The 19,408-nt window shown below is 36.2% G+C and overlaps 1 protein-coding gene across 2 annotated transcripts; it reads right to left on the minus strand.

Moving 5' to 3' along the window:
- Nucleotides 1-4,497: 4,497 nt before the first annotated feature.
- Nucleotides 4,498-18,287, minus strand: LOC145779831 (kelch-like protein 6). Of its 2 annotated transcripts, XM_082591482.1 has the most exons (12): nucleotides 17,521-18,287; nucleotides 15,631-15,728; nucleotides 15,169-15,284; nucleotides 14,530-14,695; nucleotides 13,815-13,973; nucleotides 13,069-13,230; nucleotides 12,747-12,923; nucleotides 11,874-12,110; nucleotides 9,942-10,105; nucleotides 8,581-8,710; nucleotides 7,255-7,473; nucleotides 4,498-6,244 (listed from the first exon to the last, which is right to left on the minus strand). In XM_082591482.1, exons 1-12 carry the CDS (start codon nucleotides 18,239-18,241, stop codon nucleotides 6,074-6,076), a joined length of 2,520 nt encoding a protein of 839 aa, XP_082447608.1. In that variant the 5' UTR covers nucleotides 18,242-18,287; the 3' UTR covers nucleotides 4,498-6,073. The 2 variants fall into 2 exon arrangements, with proteins under 2 accessions (XP_082447608.1, XP_082447609.1); XM_082591483.1 differs by lacking the exon at nucleotides 7,255-7,473.
- Between the last annotated feature and the right edge of the window lie 1,121 nt (nucleotides 18,288-19,408).

A 19,408-nucleotide genomic window follows, 5' to 3' on the forward strand; every position in this document is an offset into this window, starting at 1 on the left:
CAGATGTTTTTAAAAATATCTATGGAGTCACAGACTGCCGTTAAACACGTGTACGGTACGTGCTTCCAAAAAAAAAAATTATGACCAATGTTATTTTATTACTGATTGAAAAAAAAATGCCGTTTGTTTACTAATTATTTCAAAGCGTTTTCTTTTAGAAAGTTTTTGATTGGCAAACTTTGACTCCACAGCCGTAAACTGAAATTCTTATTTGTGAGCAATCATAGATCGATGTCTTTGAGGTTAGAGTGGAAAGTGTTTCTGAGGGCACTGGTGACGCTGAATATATTCCCAACCAGAAAATCTTTTTAAATTGATTCAGAGTCTGCAGACGTTGACTAATCAAGTTAAAAAGGTTTTTTTTGCTGTATCGATATTCTGTCACGTAAACTAATATTACATGTCTCTCACCTAGCGTAAAGCCCTGCATATTGGCAACGGACAGTATTAGACTACTCTTTTCGGCGTTCATCTAAGAATAACCTGCTTTTAAAAAAAAATTTGAGCAACTCATATGAACAAATCGTTTTCTACTTCATGAGAACAAAAGTATTCTAATTTCTTTAACTTTTCCATCAAAATTGTATGTGTTTGCCCTGCCATCAAAATTTTATTTCCATATCCACTAGACCACTACATTATATGTCATTGGTTCTTAATTTGAGATTAATTTAGCTTTGATAGTTAACATCAACCTCAGTCTCAGACACAGCGTCTTTCCAAAACAAAGTGAGCACAGCTGACTCACCGACCGTCTCGTCTTTAGCTTAATTCTATTTTTTTTTTGCTTCTCTTATGGCATTATTATATTCTTGCATGTATTCAATTGGATATTTTATTTCCACAACGGATGCAAAGTATAGTGTGCCATATTATTAACACTGTTATTATTATGTTTACAGAAACAAATCACACGAAAGCAAAAAAAAAAAACTGTTCATAAATTTAGCTTTGATAAGACGTGCTTTAAAAAAATCAAACCTTTCTGCATGTATTCCATATTATCAGAGGTGGGCAATAGCGCGCTACCTTTGTAGCGCCGCTACTTTTTTGGTAAAAGTAGCGGTAGCGGCGCTACTTTTTAGTTGGAGTAACGTCTGCAGTAGCGGCGCTACTTTTTTCCAAAGTAGTGGTAGCCGGAGAGGCGCTACTTTTTGCCCACCTCTGCATATTATTATCAATATAGGCAACGTGTGTTACCGGTCCAACTGCATGAGTGACATTGTAAATCTAGAACCTTCAAATAAACGAATTAATATGATAAATATAATGTTTTTGCCCAAATAATAGTAACATACAAGTTAAACTTTCTTATCAGGCTTGTCTAGTTTAAAATACAAACTAACTGTGATGGGGTAACCAATCCACCACCACCGTTGATAATAGTCATTTTTAACAATGCCTTCCTTTTAACTTTTTGCCGTTAAAGGAAATCAACATTTTGACAGCGCTTATTGTTTGTCACGTTTTACTAATTGTTGACAAGAGATCAGGTTTTATCCTTTAAAGGCGAACAAACTTTTTTCTGTTTGCACTTTTCTTCCGAATGGAAATAGCTTGAAATATGAATTCTTTTCCATATTCTTTTATGGACTTTCGGAATTTTACTTTGAAAGTTATCGCTGCTGAAGCTACATTCCTCTGCAATAATTCTTGTTCATGTCGATTTCACGCAAATGGTTTCTATAAAAAGTTGATATTTTCTCAATAGCATATACTGACAAGCTAAGGATAAAATCACTATAAAAATATTTAACCAGAAACGTCTCTCTACCAATAACTGCAAAACTGAACAAATAAACTCCGGCAAAACGTTACCCACAAGAACTTTCCACATTCATGCGTGAAACAAATTTAAAATTTTCCCTGTCTTTAGTATGTTTGTTTTATAACATAGATGATGTAAACAAGCAAATGAAAAAGACAATGGCTTTTGATTGCCTACTAATCGCTGCAAACAAAGACTCTTGTGTCAAAGCACCTACGTTCCTAACCACTATTCTCATAACGAACTGAAGTGATAATTTTTAAAGCTTCTTTCAACCAAATGAGCTGACATAGTTGAACCGTTTTCTGGTAAGTCCCGATTTTTTTCACGTCATCCGTGACATCAGACAAAAACTACTGATTCTCTCAAACGTATATTGAAATTCCAAATTAAAGTTTTCTGTATAGAAATAATTGTAAAAGGCAAGTTTGAAGTACTTAATTTATCAAACTATTCGGATAAGACAAATTATCATTTTTTCGTATCGCAACTGTAACAATTAAAAAAATTACTTCCGAAATGTAAAAACCAGTTCGACCGTATATCAACACAACGACGGTAAGACCATTTTCTTCTTTTGAAAAGTGGCCAAAACAAAAATACTTGATAACAAAAGGAATTCGTCAAAAAAGAAGATTAATTTTTATTGCAAAAGCTTTTCTTCATCATGACTGACAGTTTTACCACAAATTAGACGTGTTACCGTGTAGGGTGCAAGTCACCTAATATTTCTCAACGTAACCTCTTTTCACATCCTACATGCAATTGTTCCTCACTTTGTACAGCCCATTTGCAATTGGTCGCACTACCCAACATTAGCCTATTGTTTTGCATAATTTTTTTACGAAAATATCTTATCGTGTTTTGTTCATTATCGTTAACTTCAACGTTAGTTTGGTTTAAATACAAGCACATCATAACGATTGAGCTTGAGACTCACGAATTTATGTGATAATGCTTCTGCATTAAGTTGTTAAAAAAAAGCAACCGCGTTTTTGAGGTGGCAATCAAGGCGATGCATTTTACTGCAATAAGCAATAACATGACGTGGTACAACAACGTGGTGATTTAAATCCTGCAGGCTCACTTGTTTGTTGCACTACTCTATGAAAAACTCTGTATTGCTTATTGAAGTAAGGCTTGGGGAGTTACAACCCTATAAGGCTTGATGTGAAGCTTATGGCATGTGACAAAACATTTTTCAAATGTAGCAAAACCGACAAAAGATATGAAGCATGTATAGTAACTGAAAACTAAGATTGGCTGGACTTGCTGGGTCATTTGGTGGTTCACGTGGTTGGCATCTTCACAATTTTTTCTGTGACGATAAATGACTACATGCCCCTGTTTTAGCCAGTAGATATTAGAAGACACTGCAAGTGCAACGTGAAGTAAATCCACTTTCACACGACGAGCTTTTCTTAGAAGGACGAAAAAAAATACGCTTTTTGCTTGCGCAAGAAAATACGTCTGTCGACGTTGAATCAACGCAATTAGTGACATGCCGTTTTACTATCGAGTTTTTTCTATTTCTCTGTGGTTTGTTAGTCTCAGTGAAAAGTGTTTAAACAAAAGTTGTTTATGAAGGAAAAAATGCAACGCCTACAAAGTTGTGTATTTAAACCAACAGTAAATCTATTTTCAAATCATATAATTTGATTTGCGAAAATGTGGCACCAACTTCATTTATTTCCGAGTCTATCTCAAAGCTAAGCGTCGTCGTTGCTTGTGTTGTGTCTGGATTACTACGTGTAATATCGTAATCTTGTTACACGCTAAATGCTGCACGCACCGCGCATTTAATAATACGATTTGTACAATTAACATATTGTAAGAAACTTTTAATTGAAAACTGCATATCTATGCTAAATAAGGTCATTTGACCAATTACGCGTCATTCAAATATTTTTGTTTGTATTATACACCATGTCGGTATTATTTTTATTTTATATGATACACAAACGAAAAGTTGGCTTTTGCAAACATATTGTCGTAGGCAGGGGCGGATTTAGCAGATGGGGGCTCGGGGTACCTGCACCCTCTGCCCCCCCTAAATCCGGACCTGGTCGTAGGTGAAACCAGTAGCGTTGGCAGGGAGGTCTAGGGGGCACCTTTAGACCCGAACCCGAGAGGATCCCAGGGGCCCGTAACCTTTCTAAGGGCCCCTAAACGTTAAAGGAATCATCGCGTATTCTTTGGACACAGCGCGTTTTTCTTAGATGTGTCTTGATTTGAGACCCGAAGGTCCCATTAGTCCCGAGCTCCAACTGTCCTCTCAATGGCCCTGGCTGTAACGAAATACGTTTGTGCTTGATATTTGTCGTTTTCAGGATATTTGCTTATGTTAATAATTGCTTGTTTAAGTTAATACCCTGAAGTTGGTTTGGTCCCATTGAAAAAGATCATTTCAGCTTCCGCTTTTGGCTTATACCTTTTTCACTCAAACAAATGGAACAATTTGCTGAATATTGTTTAAAGTAATTAAACGATCGTTGGCCCAAAAGTATTGTTTGGCAGCAAAGTTTATTACATGGTTTTAAATTGAACTAAATTTACGAATAGCTGTAAATGAAAGTCATGTAAGACATTTGTCTCGCATAAACAAAAACAATTATAAACAAACAACTTAAAAGCAAAACAATAGAGTTCTCTGAAAGATCTCCTGAAAACTTTTGCAAAATAACTCATTGAAATCATGATTCTCTATTTACAAATAAATGCTCGGAATTTCATTTGTGGCGCCCGAGAGCTAATATGAGCGCGCGTGTTAACTGCCGCGTCCGCTGCATATTTATCAAATAACATTGGCTTAATGAAGCTGTTCGATAGGGATTTAAGATCAAAAGTAAAGAGCTACCAATCTACAATGCATTGAAGGAAATCATTTGTAGCTGGAAATCCTAATTATTGTGGTTCTAATCTTTAAGCCGCAAATCTGTTAATACACTGTCACTATGACATTGCTCACTTTTTTCGAAATATGCAATGCATTTTTACTTTTTCTTTTCTTCAAAGATAAGTTTTTCCTTCAATCAATAGTTTTATTCAACAAAAACAAGAACAATACAAGTTTGAAACAAATCGTAAATAGACACAATCTTATAAGTTGTTAAAAGGTTCAGTTTTTGACAGTGAGGCAACAAAATAACTACACGGTCAAAAAGTAAGCCACCATTTTGGTATGACTTGTAATATGAAATTGTAAAACAATCAAACACACAACTTATTTTCCTTTCATCACTTTGAATTTTATGTCACTCCATGCAGCAACTATCTGAATTTTATTGTCATGTGAAACTTGTTTCGTATTGTTGTCCGAAAAATCACAAAAGCTGAGATTTTTTTACCTGCACCGATTTTAAAGCATCTTTTTAGCGTCATCACATGACAAACAACAAATTAAGAAGAAAATTTCGTAACGCCATCACTGTAGGCTTTGAAACAAATGTCCCTTACATAGCACATAACATAAATCCAGATCACCCATGCGTTTATAACTACACTATAGCCTACTGTCAATTGCTGAAGGTTGTTGTTAGGCTAACAAGCGTCAGTTTATAAGTTTTGTAATGACTCCTCAACAATTGAATGATATCTTTACAAAACTTGTTTTGCTTGAAGTCGAAATTCCAACTTCTTCTCTTGTGTCTGTTTCCTCACTACTTTCAACTGAAATTATTTTGTGCAGAATTGATCGCGCAAACAACATTTGATTCTTAGTCAACATAGCACTATTTAGCAAAAGGCCTACAGTACTGCAGTTGTTTTTGGTTATTCAAACAGAGATACAAATCCTTTTCTCCACTAAGAGATGGCAGTTGGCACATGCAGTTGCCACACGGCAGTAGTCACACTTACATGAAAGACGGAGTTGCAAAATCCTGCCATATTTTAACAAGTGGCATACGGTAACCTTTTTTTAGATGTTCACTTTTTTTAGAATGCTTCAAACACATGCTAGATTTACACAGTGACTCTTTATGTCATATCACATCCGTTTATTTTGATATGCTCTGAACAGCTGTTGAGCAAACTGCAAACCTAACGTCAGTTTAAAGCCTGTTGAAAAAAAGTGAACACCCAAAAAAAATGGTCGCCTTCGTACACCACTGGTTTTAACATCAAAAGTTCATGACGTTTACATCCACCATCTGTTATGTGTATTTAACTTCTGTTTAACTGCAGACAGTGCACACCGTTTCGGCCTTCCGGCCTCCTCAGTGCAGTAGGTACACTGGGTATGGCCACGGAACTTCTGTTTATGTGCGCATCGCACTATAAAAGACATCATGTAAACAATGGTAATTATTCTGATTTCACTCTCAGATGGTCGTATTTCTCCAACGTCACACATCCATGGTGTGACAAGCCACATGCCATGTTGCATTCGGAATGCACGGTGCCAGTATTTGTATCCAGGTAGCTAACGTTTGCTAAAGCGTTTCCTTTCTCATCTCTTCCACCAACAATGAAAATCTGAAAATAGTTACACTACATGTTACAAAAATTTATAAATCTCCTTTGAAAGTCCTATTAATTAGACCTCATTGCATGTCGTACTTCGAACTTTTCTTTCCCAAACTCGAGTTATGTCAATCAGTGGCGAATGGGCACAAGAATGTTAGCTCGGGGTGTCAAAGTTCCAACTAACCAAAAAGTAGTCGAAGAAAATGGGCAGTGTAAAAGTTGAGGTCCAAAAAAACTTTGTATTTTATTATATTTCCTATAGAAGTTGGAGGAAAAAGTTTTCATCAGCAATGAAGTTGTTTAAAATCACTTTTTAATGATGCCAGAAAAAGTTCAATAACTCATTTTATTGAAAATGTTTTATATAGCTACTACGACAGCTTAATCAGGAGAAGGCATGTATGGATTGAACGGAGTGAGACGTTAAACATACTGTATGACTTGTAACACTTGTTATAAAAGCTACATTTTTCTGCTTGCTATTTTTCAAACTGGTAGATTATTGCAACCACAATGTAATCAAACTTTGTCTGCGCTTTTCATGATATTGACGTAGAAGAAAAAAAATTGAAAATCTTTTTGAAGTGTCTCCTACCGCCCCTATATGACAATGCTTCTTTAATCCATTTTCACCGCAGCCAAAAATTTACATATTTTTGTTGAAATGACTTGAGCGGCCAACGTGTAATTTACTTTTGTTCTAAGTTGTCCTACGGTACAATTCCCTCACAATCAAAGATTTTGCAGCCCAACCTAAATCTCTTTGCTGCTGATGGCTTGAGAATTACTGCTCTATAATATATTGTACAGAGCCTAGTTTACCTTATCCCTTAGTTTTTACTGCAATAGATTAATGCGCCAGTTAGGTCAATACTCAATACAAAGTGATTAAGCGATGTATCTGCATGTTATTTCTCGTTTGTTTTGAAAGGACACGTGACCAAGTGCACTCCTGGATCAGCTACTGATGGAAATACTTTCTTTCGTATGTTTTAAAGCTTGTAAAAACATAACATTACCAAGTTATTGCAGATAGTGATGCCACTACTTGCTCTTTCACTCAGCATCGTACTTCCAATCGGACTCCACACTTTAGCTTCTGGATCAAAGCTGAAAATTGTTTTGAGAGTTCCCCCAACTACATATATAATTCCACGCAGTGACACGCTGTTGATACATTTGGCCGGTTCTGGCATTGGTGTGGAAAGAGCCCATGAGTTTGTCGATGGATCGTAAACCTATCAATTTAATGACATGTGATACAGCGTTAAAAATTACACAATTTTATGGTCTCCCTCAAGGCTCAACTGTCTGACCACGATCTCATGTGTGTGGCCTCTACGACGCTGCATTAATTTGATACATACATGAATGACGAGCCTAGTGATGTGCGAATTGAAGACATTCTCGGCCCTTTAAAAGTTTCTTACTTTGCACCGGAGTCAGGAAATGTTGTACATATGTGAGACAGTTTATCAACAATAAAAATAAGCAAACAGTACAACCATGGCCGTACGAGTGATATAAAATTCGAGATTAATAATTCATTTAACCCTATCTTAATACGAGCTGTTTTCGTACGCGGAAAGCACGTAACGGGCTATCTTAGCCCGTGCTAATTAATTGCTAATAACGGGAGCTATGAAAATCACAGAGCCAAAATATTTTACAAGATAATAGCCATGTGTATTGTGCGTATAGAAATTAAATTTTTATCCAACAAAATTATTGGAATAAAGTGTTTGAGATAAAAAGACGTCAGAAAGTCTGTTTTTAATCTACTTTTTCCGAATTAGCTTCAGAATTGAATTTTTTGAATTATTACATAAAGTAATGCTAAACTAAACAAAAAATTACTTTTGCTCATAAATATAAGGCATTTTTGGACGTTTTTACATTTCAAAGTAATTGCACTAACATTTATATTGCACTTACTTTAAATTATATAGGCCTATATCTAGCATTGCACAAGCCCCGTGTCGCTACAGATAGGGTTAAAATGAGCTGCACTTGAGAGACAACATGTACAAACCATAAAATTAGATTCTATTGACCAATACTGAAGTAGTTTACTTTATTCGGAATGTGTAGTGTATTTGCTACACGAGTTTTTATTGTTATTAGTTACAATTGATGTGTCGAATGATTGGGGACTAGTCTGTGAAATTAAAACTCTACAAACGACGAAATTCAAATAAAGCGATTATTGTAGACGAGTAAAGGGCTATTCATCCAACATGGCTTCAACAACGGAATAAGTTTGTAAAGAATATAAAATAATCTTGCCGCAGCGTGTGTTAGCTTGCAATAACACTGAGTTACTTCGAAATAATGAGAAAGCTTACCTGAACTTTTTCGGTCGACACTCGAATACTTGGGCCTCCCCCGATCACATAAATGCTTTCCAGGCATTCGCACACAGCGGCTGAGCTCACACCTTCCTTCAGAGGTTGCTGCTCGTACCATTGATTCTCTCTTTGCACAAAAATAATAGTTGCAATTGCAACTTTCAACGAAGTGTAACAGGCAGGAGAAGTGTGTAGGTCTATACCAGTGGTTCTTAACCTTTACTAACCTTCCGAACCCTTACGCTAATCTGCAAGCTTTCGTTGAACCCCAAATTTTCGCTGAGTCACAAAAACGAAAATCTACCACATTTAATAGTGATAGGCTACAATGCTACATTACTGTATCAATGAGATTTCTGTTGTTGTTTTTTTGTGACCAATAGTGAGATTCGAGGCTTTGCCTCGGAAACAGCAATTCTCATGTCATTTTCGCATGCAAGCCGGTTTCGTTTTTTTTTTTTTTTTTTGCTTTAACATCCACCAGAATAGAAAACGCATGCTTGCATAAATAAGTAGTTACGAATGGCATGAGAACTTCAAGAACAACCTTTGTCATAAGAAGATAACTTCCCATTTGTTTGCACCAAAACGTTTGAAAATTTGTTGTGTTGAAGTTGTTTTTGCATCTTGCTTTCTTAAAACGCGATAAGGTAATCGTAGTAGGCTATGGACTGTTTATATCTGCTGGTGTTGAAAAAAATTGAAAATAGAACTAAATTTCCTTAAACTAAGGAAATTTTCTCAATAACGAAAGCACTGCTTCTGCCGTTCCATACAAAAAGCAAGCGTGAAGAAATTCATCTTTTGAGAAAATGAAGTTTTTCTTACCGATTGTTTTTAGAATGTTAGGTAGAAATATATTTTTTTGCATTCTGCGTTACATGCAGATGGCATCATTACATCACGCGTCAAACACACAGATGTTTATTTACCATCATGTAAGCCGCAATCAAGTTTCGGCTGGACAATATATTCCAAACATATTCGCTGATATACCATTCAGTAAGCCGTGTGTTAATGTTTCAGAGGACGTTCGCACTGAACCCCTGAAACAGCTTCGTCGAACCCCAGGGGTTCGATCGAACCCTGGTTAAGTACCACTGGTCTATAGGCTACTGTTTGTCTTGGCCTAGGCATAAAATCAAAGTGCCCTATAAAAAGAAAGAGTTAGCAGAGTTTTATTTTTCAAATATTGTTTCGCTCCCAAGCACACATTTGCAAGCCGCAGAAAAACAGGGATTAACAATTTCTTCATGGTTGTGTTAACTTTTACAATCCTTAAAAATATTGGTTGTATGACTGCCTAGGCTTTGTTTTTTTGCATATTATTTTAAAAAATAAAATGAAGCGTTTTTCACCTTTCGCTATATTTTTCCAAGCTATCTACTCTCAGTAATCCATCGTAACCTCCAACAACGTATAATTCTCCCTTGCAAACTACCATACGATGGCGCCATCTACCGGTGTTCAACTCCGCCAGTTCAACCCATTGTCGCAGTGCCGTAATAAACATCCAGGCTTCCTACAAAGAAAATAGAATGTGTTATCACAATTGCTGTTTGCCTAAATGATGTGCTCTAATAACCTACAATAGTTTTTATGCATATGATTGTCTGATAATAATTTATAGAACTACTTCTTACAATATATCAGTTGTAGATTTGTGGTCAATTAAAATGTAACTTTTAAACCGGAATATGTTCAATGAGGGTTGAAGATCTTTTAGTCAAGTTAATCAACTTTTCACACATGCAACAACTACAAGAAATGTAATCATATGTACCGTATGTGGAACAGATTGGCATTCAAAGGTTAGCTGTACGGAGCTTTGCCAAACCACCAATTTTACATTACACAGCGTTGAATAAATTGACATTGGAGAAATTTTCAATGAATGATGTAGGCTACTATTATTAGTAGACCTATTAAATTAAATAAAATAATCTAATATAAGCCTACTCAATACTCATATATAAAATAATTTCAAAAATATGTATCAGCAATGTTGTGAAAGAAAAGCGAAGTGATTGTGATTACTATTAATATAAGGAAAGCTCACTACCTTAAATAATATTAAATATAACTAACGCATAATATATCATATTATAATATGTGATAATATAATAATGCATCACACATGCTAGACTCAGTGGCGTACCGTGGTTGATTTTACTAGGCATGCAATGGAGGGAGGGTCATAGTCAGTGTAGGGGGGTCTGGAAGCATGCTCCCCCAGGAAAATTTTGCAAATTTGCCTTAGGTTTTATAGCTTTTCTTGCAATCTGAGCTTTACTTAGCTGATAATTGTTCGAGCTGTTTTGCAAAAAATGAGGTTTGAAACACATCATGAATCCAATGTCTTAATTTTGTATGCCAATAATGCCATGTTAAACATTCATAACCAGTTAGGCTAAAGCTTTTGCAATGCAATACAACGAATACCAGTTTAAAGTTTAAACCAGACCAGCTGAAATAGGATTAGATTACCGACCACCCAACCGAAAGATCTCTGGTGCTCTGTGACATCGCCAATGCCGAAATCTGACTGAAATCTTTGATACAGTATCGGCCTAGAGTTACAGTATCTACAGTAGAAAGCCGCAAGGACTTAAACTATGAAGACCAAAAGAAAAAAGACCAATCAAGAAAGTAAAAAAGCCCAGTGGCCAGACAAAAATTGTCCGGCCAAACACTTTTCAAAAAAGTCAAATTTCTTAAATTTGGTTGTGAAAATGCCAATCTGGCAACTTTGTCTACAGATAGTAATTTTTGTTTTGCATGCAATTTCAAATCTGCATGCCTTTGTCGCCTTTGCGCAACAGTGTTGATAAAAGAACGGTGAATAGGCAAATTGTATTATCAGCGCATGTTGAGCTCTCCTCAGCATGCAGGGTTGCCAGGGTCAGCAAAGTTGCCAAAGTTTTAAAATCAAACAGCTGTTTCGAATATTGAAATCAAGAGAGCGAGGAGGTTCTGCTATTAACAGTTTCTATTTTTACGCATAAGTTCGTTGTCCCTGAAAGATTTCTGATTTCATCAGAATTGTAAGGCATGCAGTGCATGCCTTGCATGCATGGAGAATACGCCACTGATTGCTAGTATATGTTATGTAATAAACAGAATATTATATAATGACAATGGTATTTTATAAAACAGATATATAAATATAATAATATAATAGCATACAATATAATTTAATATAACTAACATATTTATACTTTCTTGCTATGAGATATACAGTAGCATTTGATATATTGTAAACCAATTTTGAGCATTTTGATTTCTGTTACCATTTTTGTTTCCTTTCCACCAGTCAAAACTATGTTTCCTTTCCAAGACGTGCATGCAAATTCTGTCCATTTGGTTGTCTTTGTTTCATTCCCTTTTGTTGTTTTAAAACTTTTGGTACTATTACTTCCATTGGGAAGTTGGCAGAGAACAGCTCTGGTTTTATGCTGGAAGTCCATTATTGATACGTCTGACAAAAATTCGTCATCTGTATTACATCCGCCCACTGTCACAAACACCTGTTTATAAAAAATGAGCTTGTAAACAGTTTCTTTTTTAAGGTTTAGTTTAAGTGACCGCTAAGTACGGTAGTTTTAAGAGACAGCAAGTGTTTCATTTGAATACCAAAAAATAGCCATATTTGCTTAAGACATATAGCGAGAAACAACCATTACTTTTCTATTGTAGTTGTATTTATTTTTCTCAGTCTTATAATGATAGCTAGGAACAACTTTTCTTTATTTGGTTATGCTTCTACAACTCATTTCCTGATATTTTTAAACCGGGTCTGATTTTTCCTTTGTAAGACCGAGTAAAAATCTGATTTCTAATTATGCCACGTTCAAACTACATCGCTGAAAAACACAACTTTGCTTGCAAAAGATAAAACAATCGAGTTGTCACGGTGATTTACACCTATATTAACAGAAGTAAGTTGAGAGAGAAACGTGAAACCCTTCTGTCAGGAATGTTGTGAGGTTAGTCATTAATATCTTAGGGACTCCTTTTAATTTTCCAAAATCAATGTGAGCATGGAATCTACTCTTGTATTACTCTGCTACTTTTCAAAGGAAAAAAAAAACTTACCATACGTTTTTTCAACTGGTAAATTTATTTATTGATTCACCATGCAGCGTTGTTGGCATATTTTTTACCTGGTGTGTGTTTAAGTTCTTCCTTGGAATGATTCTAGCACTTTCAACAGATACAGCAGACACACGATACAATCGTGCCTCCATTAAAAGATCGAAAACATCTGGATTATTTTGTATCAGAGGGTGTGTTTCAACCTCACGCACAAAATAAACTGGATCAAGTAGTGGAAGTTTTACCTAAATCAGAAACAGATCGTTTAATATTGTCAGTTTAGTGGTTTCTAGAATGACACAAGTTTTTGGTTTAGATAACAAGGAAGTTGTGATAACACAGAAATTTTAATGAATTTATGTTTTAGATGAAGCCGGCATTAAAACTTACGTGTTGCAATAGTTGTAACAAGTGTTTTTTTCTTTTTTCGACGGAAAATTCGCACCAGCTCATAACCACTTTAAAGATTTCTTCTTCGTCGCTGGTTTCAAGGTCATTTTTGCTGATTAGCGACTCAAGAAGAGCGGGGGACAAAGTGAGGTAGTCAGATTTCTGAAAATGCATAGAACGTTCTAACAAATGAAGAAAATCCCGCTAAATTGACATGTCATTCAAAAACAGGAGATGGTTTATCAAGTTACTAATTAGGCCTGAACAGTAAATTCCAGTTACCTTTTCCGCTCAAGCAAGGTCATTTGTAGTTTACAGACTGGGTTGAATATGATTGTTCGATTTGAAATCAACATCGTTCTCGCATTAAGTTAGCCACTGTTGTAAATGCGTATTTTCATGATTATTATGCTCATTATTGTGAATAGACATTCGACATTATTTTTTTACCACAAACCTCTTTGCTTTTCTTTCCACCTAGCGATATCTTTATGTCTAAATTGAAAGCACGCCCGATCATATATTGAAAACCTTTTTATAATATACAGTTGGTAGCCTACTTTAAATGGTAAATCGAAACTTGGCTTCTTTGCTTTCTCATCAATATAAACTAAATCGTCAACCATCAGGTCGGCTACAAGCTTGGGTGTAAAAAAGCGAGGGATATATTAAGCTGTTTGCAACATCCTAAGTAACAGAGTCTATGAAGAGTAGTAGGCCTACCAAGTTTACAAATGTCCGCTTACTGTTCGTAGTTCTTCAAAGCATGTTATACACTTTCGCCTTGCGAGCAACAGAAGATGGTTCAGATTGTGTCTGTGTGATAGTTCCATGATTCCCGGAGCATTTTCGATAGATAGCTCGCCTACGAAGTAATTGCAGCATGCCTCCATCACCCGAGTAAACTGTCAAAATAGTTCTTAGCAGTTAAGCGTTTGAGTGAAAGATCTTGCGATTACCCAGCCCACAAATCGGTCTTGTTTGCAGTGATTGAATGTCTGCTAACTTTGAAACGACATAAAAAGCGGGAACTTTAGCTGACTGGTTTGTTTTTTGCTATTCAAGATGCAACAGATTGAGTAGGCGTGCTTTCCGATGAAAAAATTTGGCCATCTTACTCTGGTTAGCGTTGCAGGCCTAAAACTGGAAATATTGTCTTTCCTTCCCGATACCGTACTCGATGACTTTGCTGAGTATAGTATCCCTTTGTTTGGTAGGCCTATTCTATATTTGATAATTGCACTTACGCATAGTATCAAAATAGATCTGGCGTGCAAATCGTCTTTTACAACAACATGTAGCATGGTTTTGCATTTTTGACAAAAATGATGGATAGCCTATTACACAACATTATGTATTATTAAAATGTGTAGTCTAATATCGTATACTGATGTTATTGAAATGTTATCATTAAAAATTATGTTAAAGTATTTTCGAAACCTAAAATTAATGTTAACGTACTTGAAGTAAACTAGCAGCTTCCAAAACGCTTTGCACTTGTTCACATTTAACTTGTAAATAAGAGGTGTATGCATATCTGATGAGTATTTTCATTACTTCTGCTGATACTTCTTGGATCTTCACCGATGACTGGTCTCTTTCGAGGTAAGGATTACAAAACATTGCTCTGAAAACCATATTAATGCATGTCACTTCCAGCTTATGACACCATTTCTTCAAATAACAAATTCAGTTGTCTGGAGGAACCTTTTGATTTTTTGAAAAGCTATTCTCCATTAAATTATAAAATGCAGACAAAGAACATAATAAATGAAAGAGCGGACTTAAAATATTTTAAATCATTTTATTACCGCACCATTAGCTGATTGTAACATATATTCTACATTCTACAGTAATCCATAATCTATCACAATTTATCATCTAATAAATTAGTGGAAAAAAGTAACAAAACTTATCCTATTGTGCTACTCGGAATCTAGGGGATCCTTTATCTTAGCCGACTCAAAGCATGGCGGACCCCATAAAAGTTTCTCAGATATTTTCACGTGTCCGCAAACCACAGTTTGAAAACAACATTTGTATAGCGTAGCCAGGTAGCTTAACTGGAAAAATTGTTTCTGCTTGATATGGAACACTTACTTAAAATACTGGCTGGCAGCAGCAAGAATCAAACGATGGCACTTCATCCTCCGCCCTTCAACTTCAATCGTTACATCAGCAAATTGTCCGTCTAAAGCTAATTCTCTGATAGAATCCTTTACAAAAAAATAAAAATGCATCAACAGCCAAATCTCTTCAGTGGGCTACTGCTATAGTTTTATTTGCAGTCAATCTACAATAGAGAAATGATTTTAGCGACAACATTTCTCGGTTTTTAATTTGCTTACTGGACTTATATAAAAACATGGCCAGCAGTTGGACCTTTCCAACAATGTTTTCCTCTTGACTTGAACCTTCTGTTACGCTGCTAGCCGCTGTTATGGATGTAACGAAAAGAGTGCTTGTGAAAGAAAAAGGAGACCACAGAAAGGAAGGTGTTAACTTACCCCCCATTAGAAAGGTAAGGCGTAACCTAGTGCAATATAAACCCGATCGTGTTACCTGCATTTGACTGGGAAAGTGTTGATCAGAAAATTGAAATCGCCCTGATGGTGTAGTTTTCGCCGTTTGTTCTGTTTTTGACTTTGCTCCTCCATACTCTATTGTAGAATGCACAACAGTAATGATTTAACGAAACCACAACACTTACAAAAATTATCAAAAATTGCAATTCTAGCTCTCTCAGTTGTAGACAAAACAAATCGATTACTAGTAGGCAGGTAGGCTAACAAAAATTGACAATACATTGGCAAAAAGCTGATGGTTTATTACAGGGGTGTGCAACGTGCGGCCCGCGGGCCAAATGCGGCCCGCGAAGAAAAATTGTGAGGCCCGTGAAGATGTGCCAATTTTGAATTGTGTGCGACCCGCGAAACGTGTTTATAATTTAGTTTAGTCTTGTACGTGTGAACAACTTATTGTGGAGTGGATTATTGTAGATTTCGCTCCTTCTGTTAATCATTTTAAAACTCCCACCGGCCACCACCAATCCATTGTATTTAATTATTTGGAACGTAAAATGTATGGTCATAAAAGGCATTGTGAACAAATTACGACTTTGCAAAGCTCACGTACAGACAGGAAATCTTTTCCACTTTTCAACTTTGAGAGACTATGGAATGCATCCTGAGAAGAAAACTGAAGTTGCAGACTAACTTGAAAAGTTGTTGTATGAATTTTTGGCTCGTTTCAAGGACTTCAATGACTTAAATCTCATGAACATTTGTTTGGTATATTCGCTTCGCCATTCAACACAGACATTGACAAAGCACCTGCTGATATCCAACTTGAACTGATTGATCTTCAAGAGAAAACGGATTTGAAAGTAAAGTATTTAGAAATGAATCTTGGTGATTTTTATCGAAAACATCTCAACTAAGATGTCTTCCCACATTTCAAAAAATCCATGGCTTCAAAAATGGCTCTTTTTGGCTCAACGTATTTGTGCGAACAATTTTTTTCTAAAATGGGCTTCGTGGAATCCCCCTATCGATCGGTTCTGACAAACGAACACTTTAAAAACGGATTTCGAATTGCGATTGCACTTCTATGAAAGTAAATTTGGAAAAAGTCATCGGGAAAAGAAACCAGCTGCAAATTTCGCACTGAACTCGTTTAAAGACGGTGTGACAATAAATTTGAATAGCAGTTTTCTTCAGAAATTTGTGCGTCTTAACTTATTATTTCTGCAAGGAGATAACCCCTAATAATGCCATAAAAATAACATGAATAACAAAAAAAATACTTTTTGTGCCTGCAACTACTAGAAATCATACGTTAAATAAACGTGCGGCCCGCGGTTTCACCCAGTTGTTAATATCTGGCCCCCCTGTAATAAAGGTTGCACACCCCTGGTTTATTACTCGCTAACACCGTTAAAAGAACTGGGTTTACAAATACTCAGCGCTAAAGGTGGGTATAATAAGTTAGTTTCTTTAGCTAGCCTATCCCTTTTATTTACTTGTTTGTTTGTCAGCCTCTGCACAACAATTGAAAAATCGTTGCTTCAACACCAATAGGCTAGCTGTGTCTTGACAATATAGTTACTCTACCCACTAGGTTAAACCAATACCATTCAGCACAACTATTGTATGTCATAAAACTAAAGTAGCATACAGATAAGCCGCGGCCAATTCTTTTAGCCTAAAACCTACAATTTGGGCGCGGGCCTCAGTTTGCAAACTACTGGTCTATGTAATATAGGCCACAAAGTCAATATTTTCAACAAAATAAAAATTTTAAGCTAGAAGCAGCAGTCTGTCCTTCAGTAAGTTGATCAATAGTTTGTGCCTCATGCTTTTAGAGAAATGCAGGTCTATTTACAACAGGCAGAGCTTAATTCAAGTTTACTAAAGTCGCTTTCTTTCACCGCAAGAAAGAAATTATTCTTACCTTGAACATGAACAGCTCCTGAATTCGATTGACAATCTGTTTCATCTTGAAAAGGGTATGACAGAGGTGCTTGTAGACTAGTGGATGTCCGAGCTTCACGTACATTTGGTTTTTCAAATAGCTCACTCATACCTACGTAAATGCACGATTGCTCATCCTCATCTTCTTTTGAAGGAGGAAGAGATTCAGTCTCATACTTATGTCTCGCAACATCAGTTCGACTATTTTCTTGCATCACTGAGGATCCAGTATGATATGAGTATGAAAGATCATTTTTATCATACACATTGTTACTAGAAGACTCGGAGCTCGACTGTTCCAAATGGTCTGCTACGTCAATTTCGCATGGAGACTCAGGTCTGCTGTTCGATACAGCACGTGGATTTTGTTGCAGCAGCGACTCCATATCTTCCGCTTCTTCAGATGAAGCTGCTGGAACTATACGGTTCGGAGAAGGTTTGGATTTTTCCGAGAGAGAGCTTGGTTCAGAAAAAGAATAATTTTTATTTTGAACCTTTTTTTTAATTTTTTTTATCGATATGTATGGTGACTTTTTGTGGTGGTTAGAGCCAGAAGGAGAACGGTCATCTTTGTTTAAAAAAAACTTCATCAATTCTTTTGAGTTTTCTCCCTTCTTTTTGAGACTGATTTTATTGAATTTCGAAGGTTGACCATGGCTTTCGGAGTCACCGAGGTTAGATGAACCATTAGGATGTTCCATAGAAAAATAAATGTACTTTCAGCAGCAAAAGTAAGGTTTAATTTTGTTTTTGTAGGTTTATCTGTAACAAATATAAGCTGGATTCATTGTTGTTAACAGTAGGTGATCAGTTAAGCTTTCCTACTTTTCTTTTATCACAAACCTTTTTCTTTGCAACATTAATAAAACAACAAGGATTAAACCAAATTAGCCTATACCTTTTTACATCTATAATAACCCTATTTCTGGGCTTTTCCGCTATGACTTTTCTAGTAGCTTAGAGAAACAGTAACAGACTGACAAAACTTGCGCAATAGGTGCAAACCGTGGCCATGGTGCAAATCTTTTCTTACTTTTATTGCAAATTAACACACATTTGTCCGAGATCAACCACTGTTTTTCCAACGTTTCTTGAAATGCTGGAGCCTCCGCTGCATTCTCTGTCTGCAGTATATAACGTGGTTCTTTACAAGGAAGCCTTATATTTCCGGTACGTAACAACATTATCATGCGTCATAAACAGAAGCTCGCAAGAAGTTTGGACGACCGTGCGCGGCCAATTAATTGTTGCATAGTAGCCTACGTTAAGGATATTTGTACTTTGTAAAAGTCTCGACTTTGATTACCGTACTGATGATATTGGAAGTCCATTTAAAATTGCCAGAATTCTTCGTAGCATACCAACTGTTGGAACAAGTAGCCTATGGTATCGTCTACAACTAAAATAATGTTTCAACTAGGCTAAAACAAAATTAAAGTGCCCCTGACAGGTTGGATCCAAGTATAGTAACTTTTTAAAGCATTTCCTAGCGCAGAATTACACTTAGCGAACTTTTTAATCTTAACCTCGTAGCTCGACTGGTTAGGGCGTAATTTAATCAAAAGACTGCTCCGCAGCGCCACCACAGGCGAAACTCCATATTTCACTGCTCTGGGATGACTTTGGTGGTATTACGTCATCCTAAGTGGACGTCGTTAGCAACGGATGAAACAAACGCTTTCTAGATGAAATTGATGGATCACAGTTTGGTCGGAGTTGGTACAAGCGGTTGCTTTTTTCGAAGATTTATTGTTTTTTGCAGTTTAATAAAACTGTACTGGATACGTTCCTACAAAACCTAAAATATACTTGAAGTGAAACATGAAGAAATCGTACGAATCATCATTCATATTTAATTCATCATCACT

The sequence above is a fragment of the Aplidium turbinatum genome, chromosome 11, assembly GCF_918807975.1.
Source record: "Aplidium turbinatum chromosome 11, kaAplTurb1.1, whole genome shotgun sequence".
Taxonomy (NCBI): domain Eukaryota; kingdom Metazoa; phylum Chordata; class Ascidiacea; order Aplousobranchia; family Polyclinidae; genus Aplidium; species Aplidium turbinatum.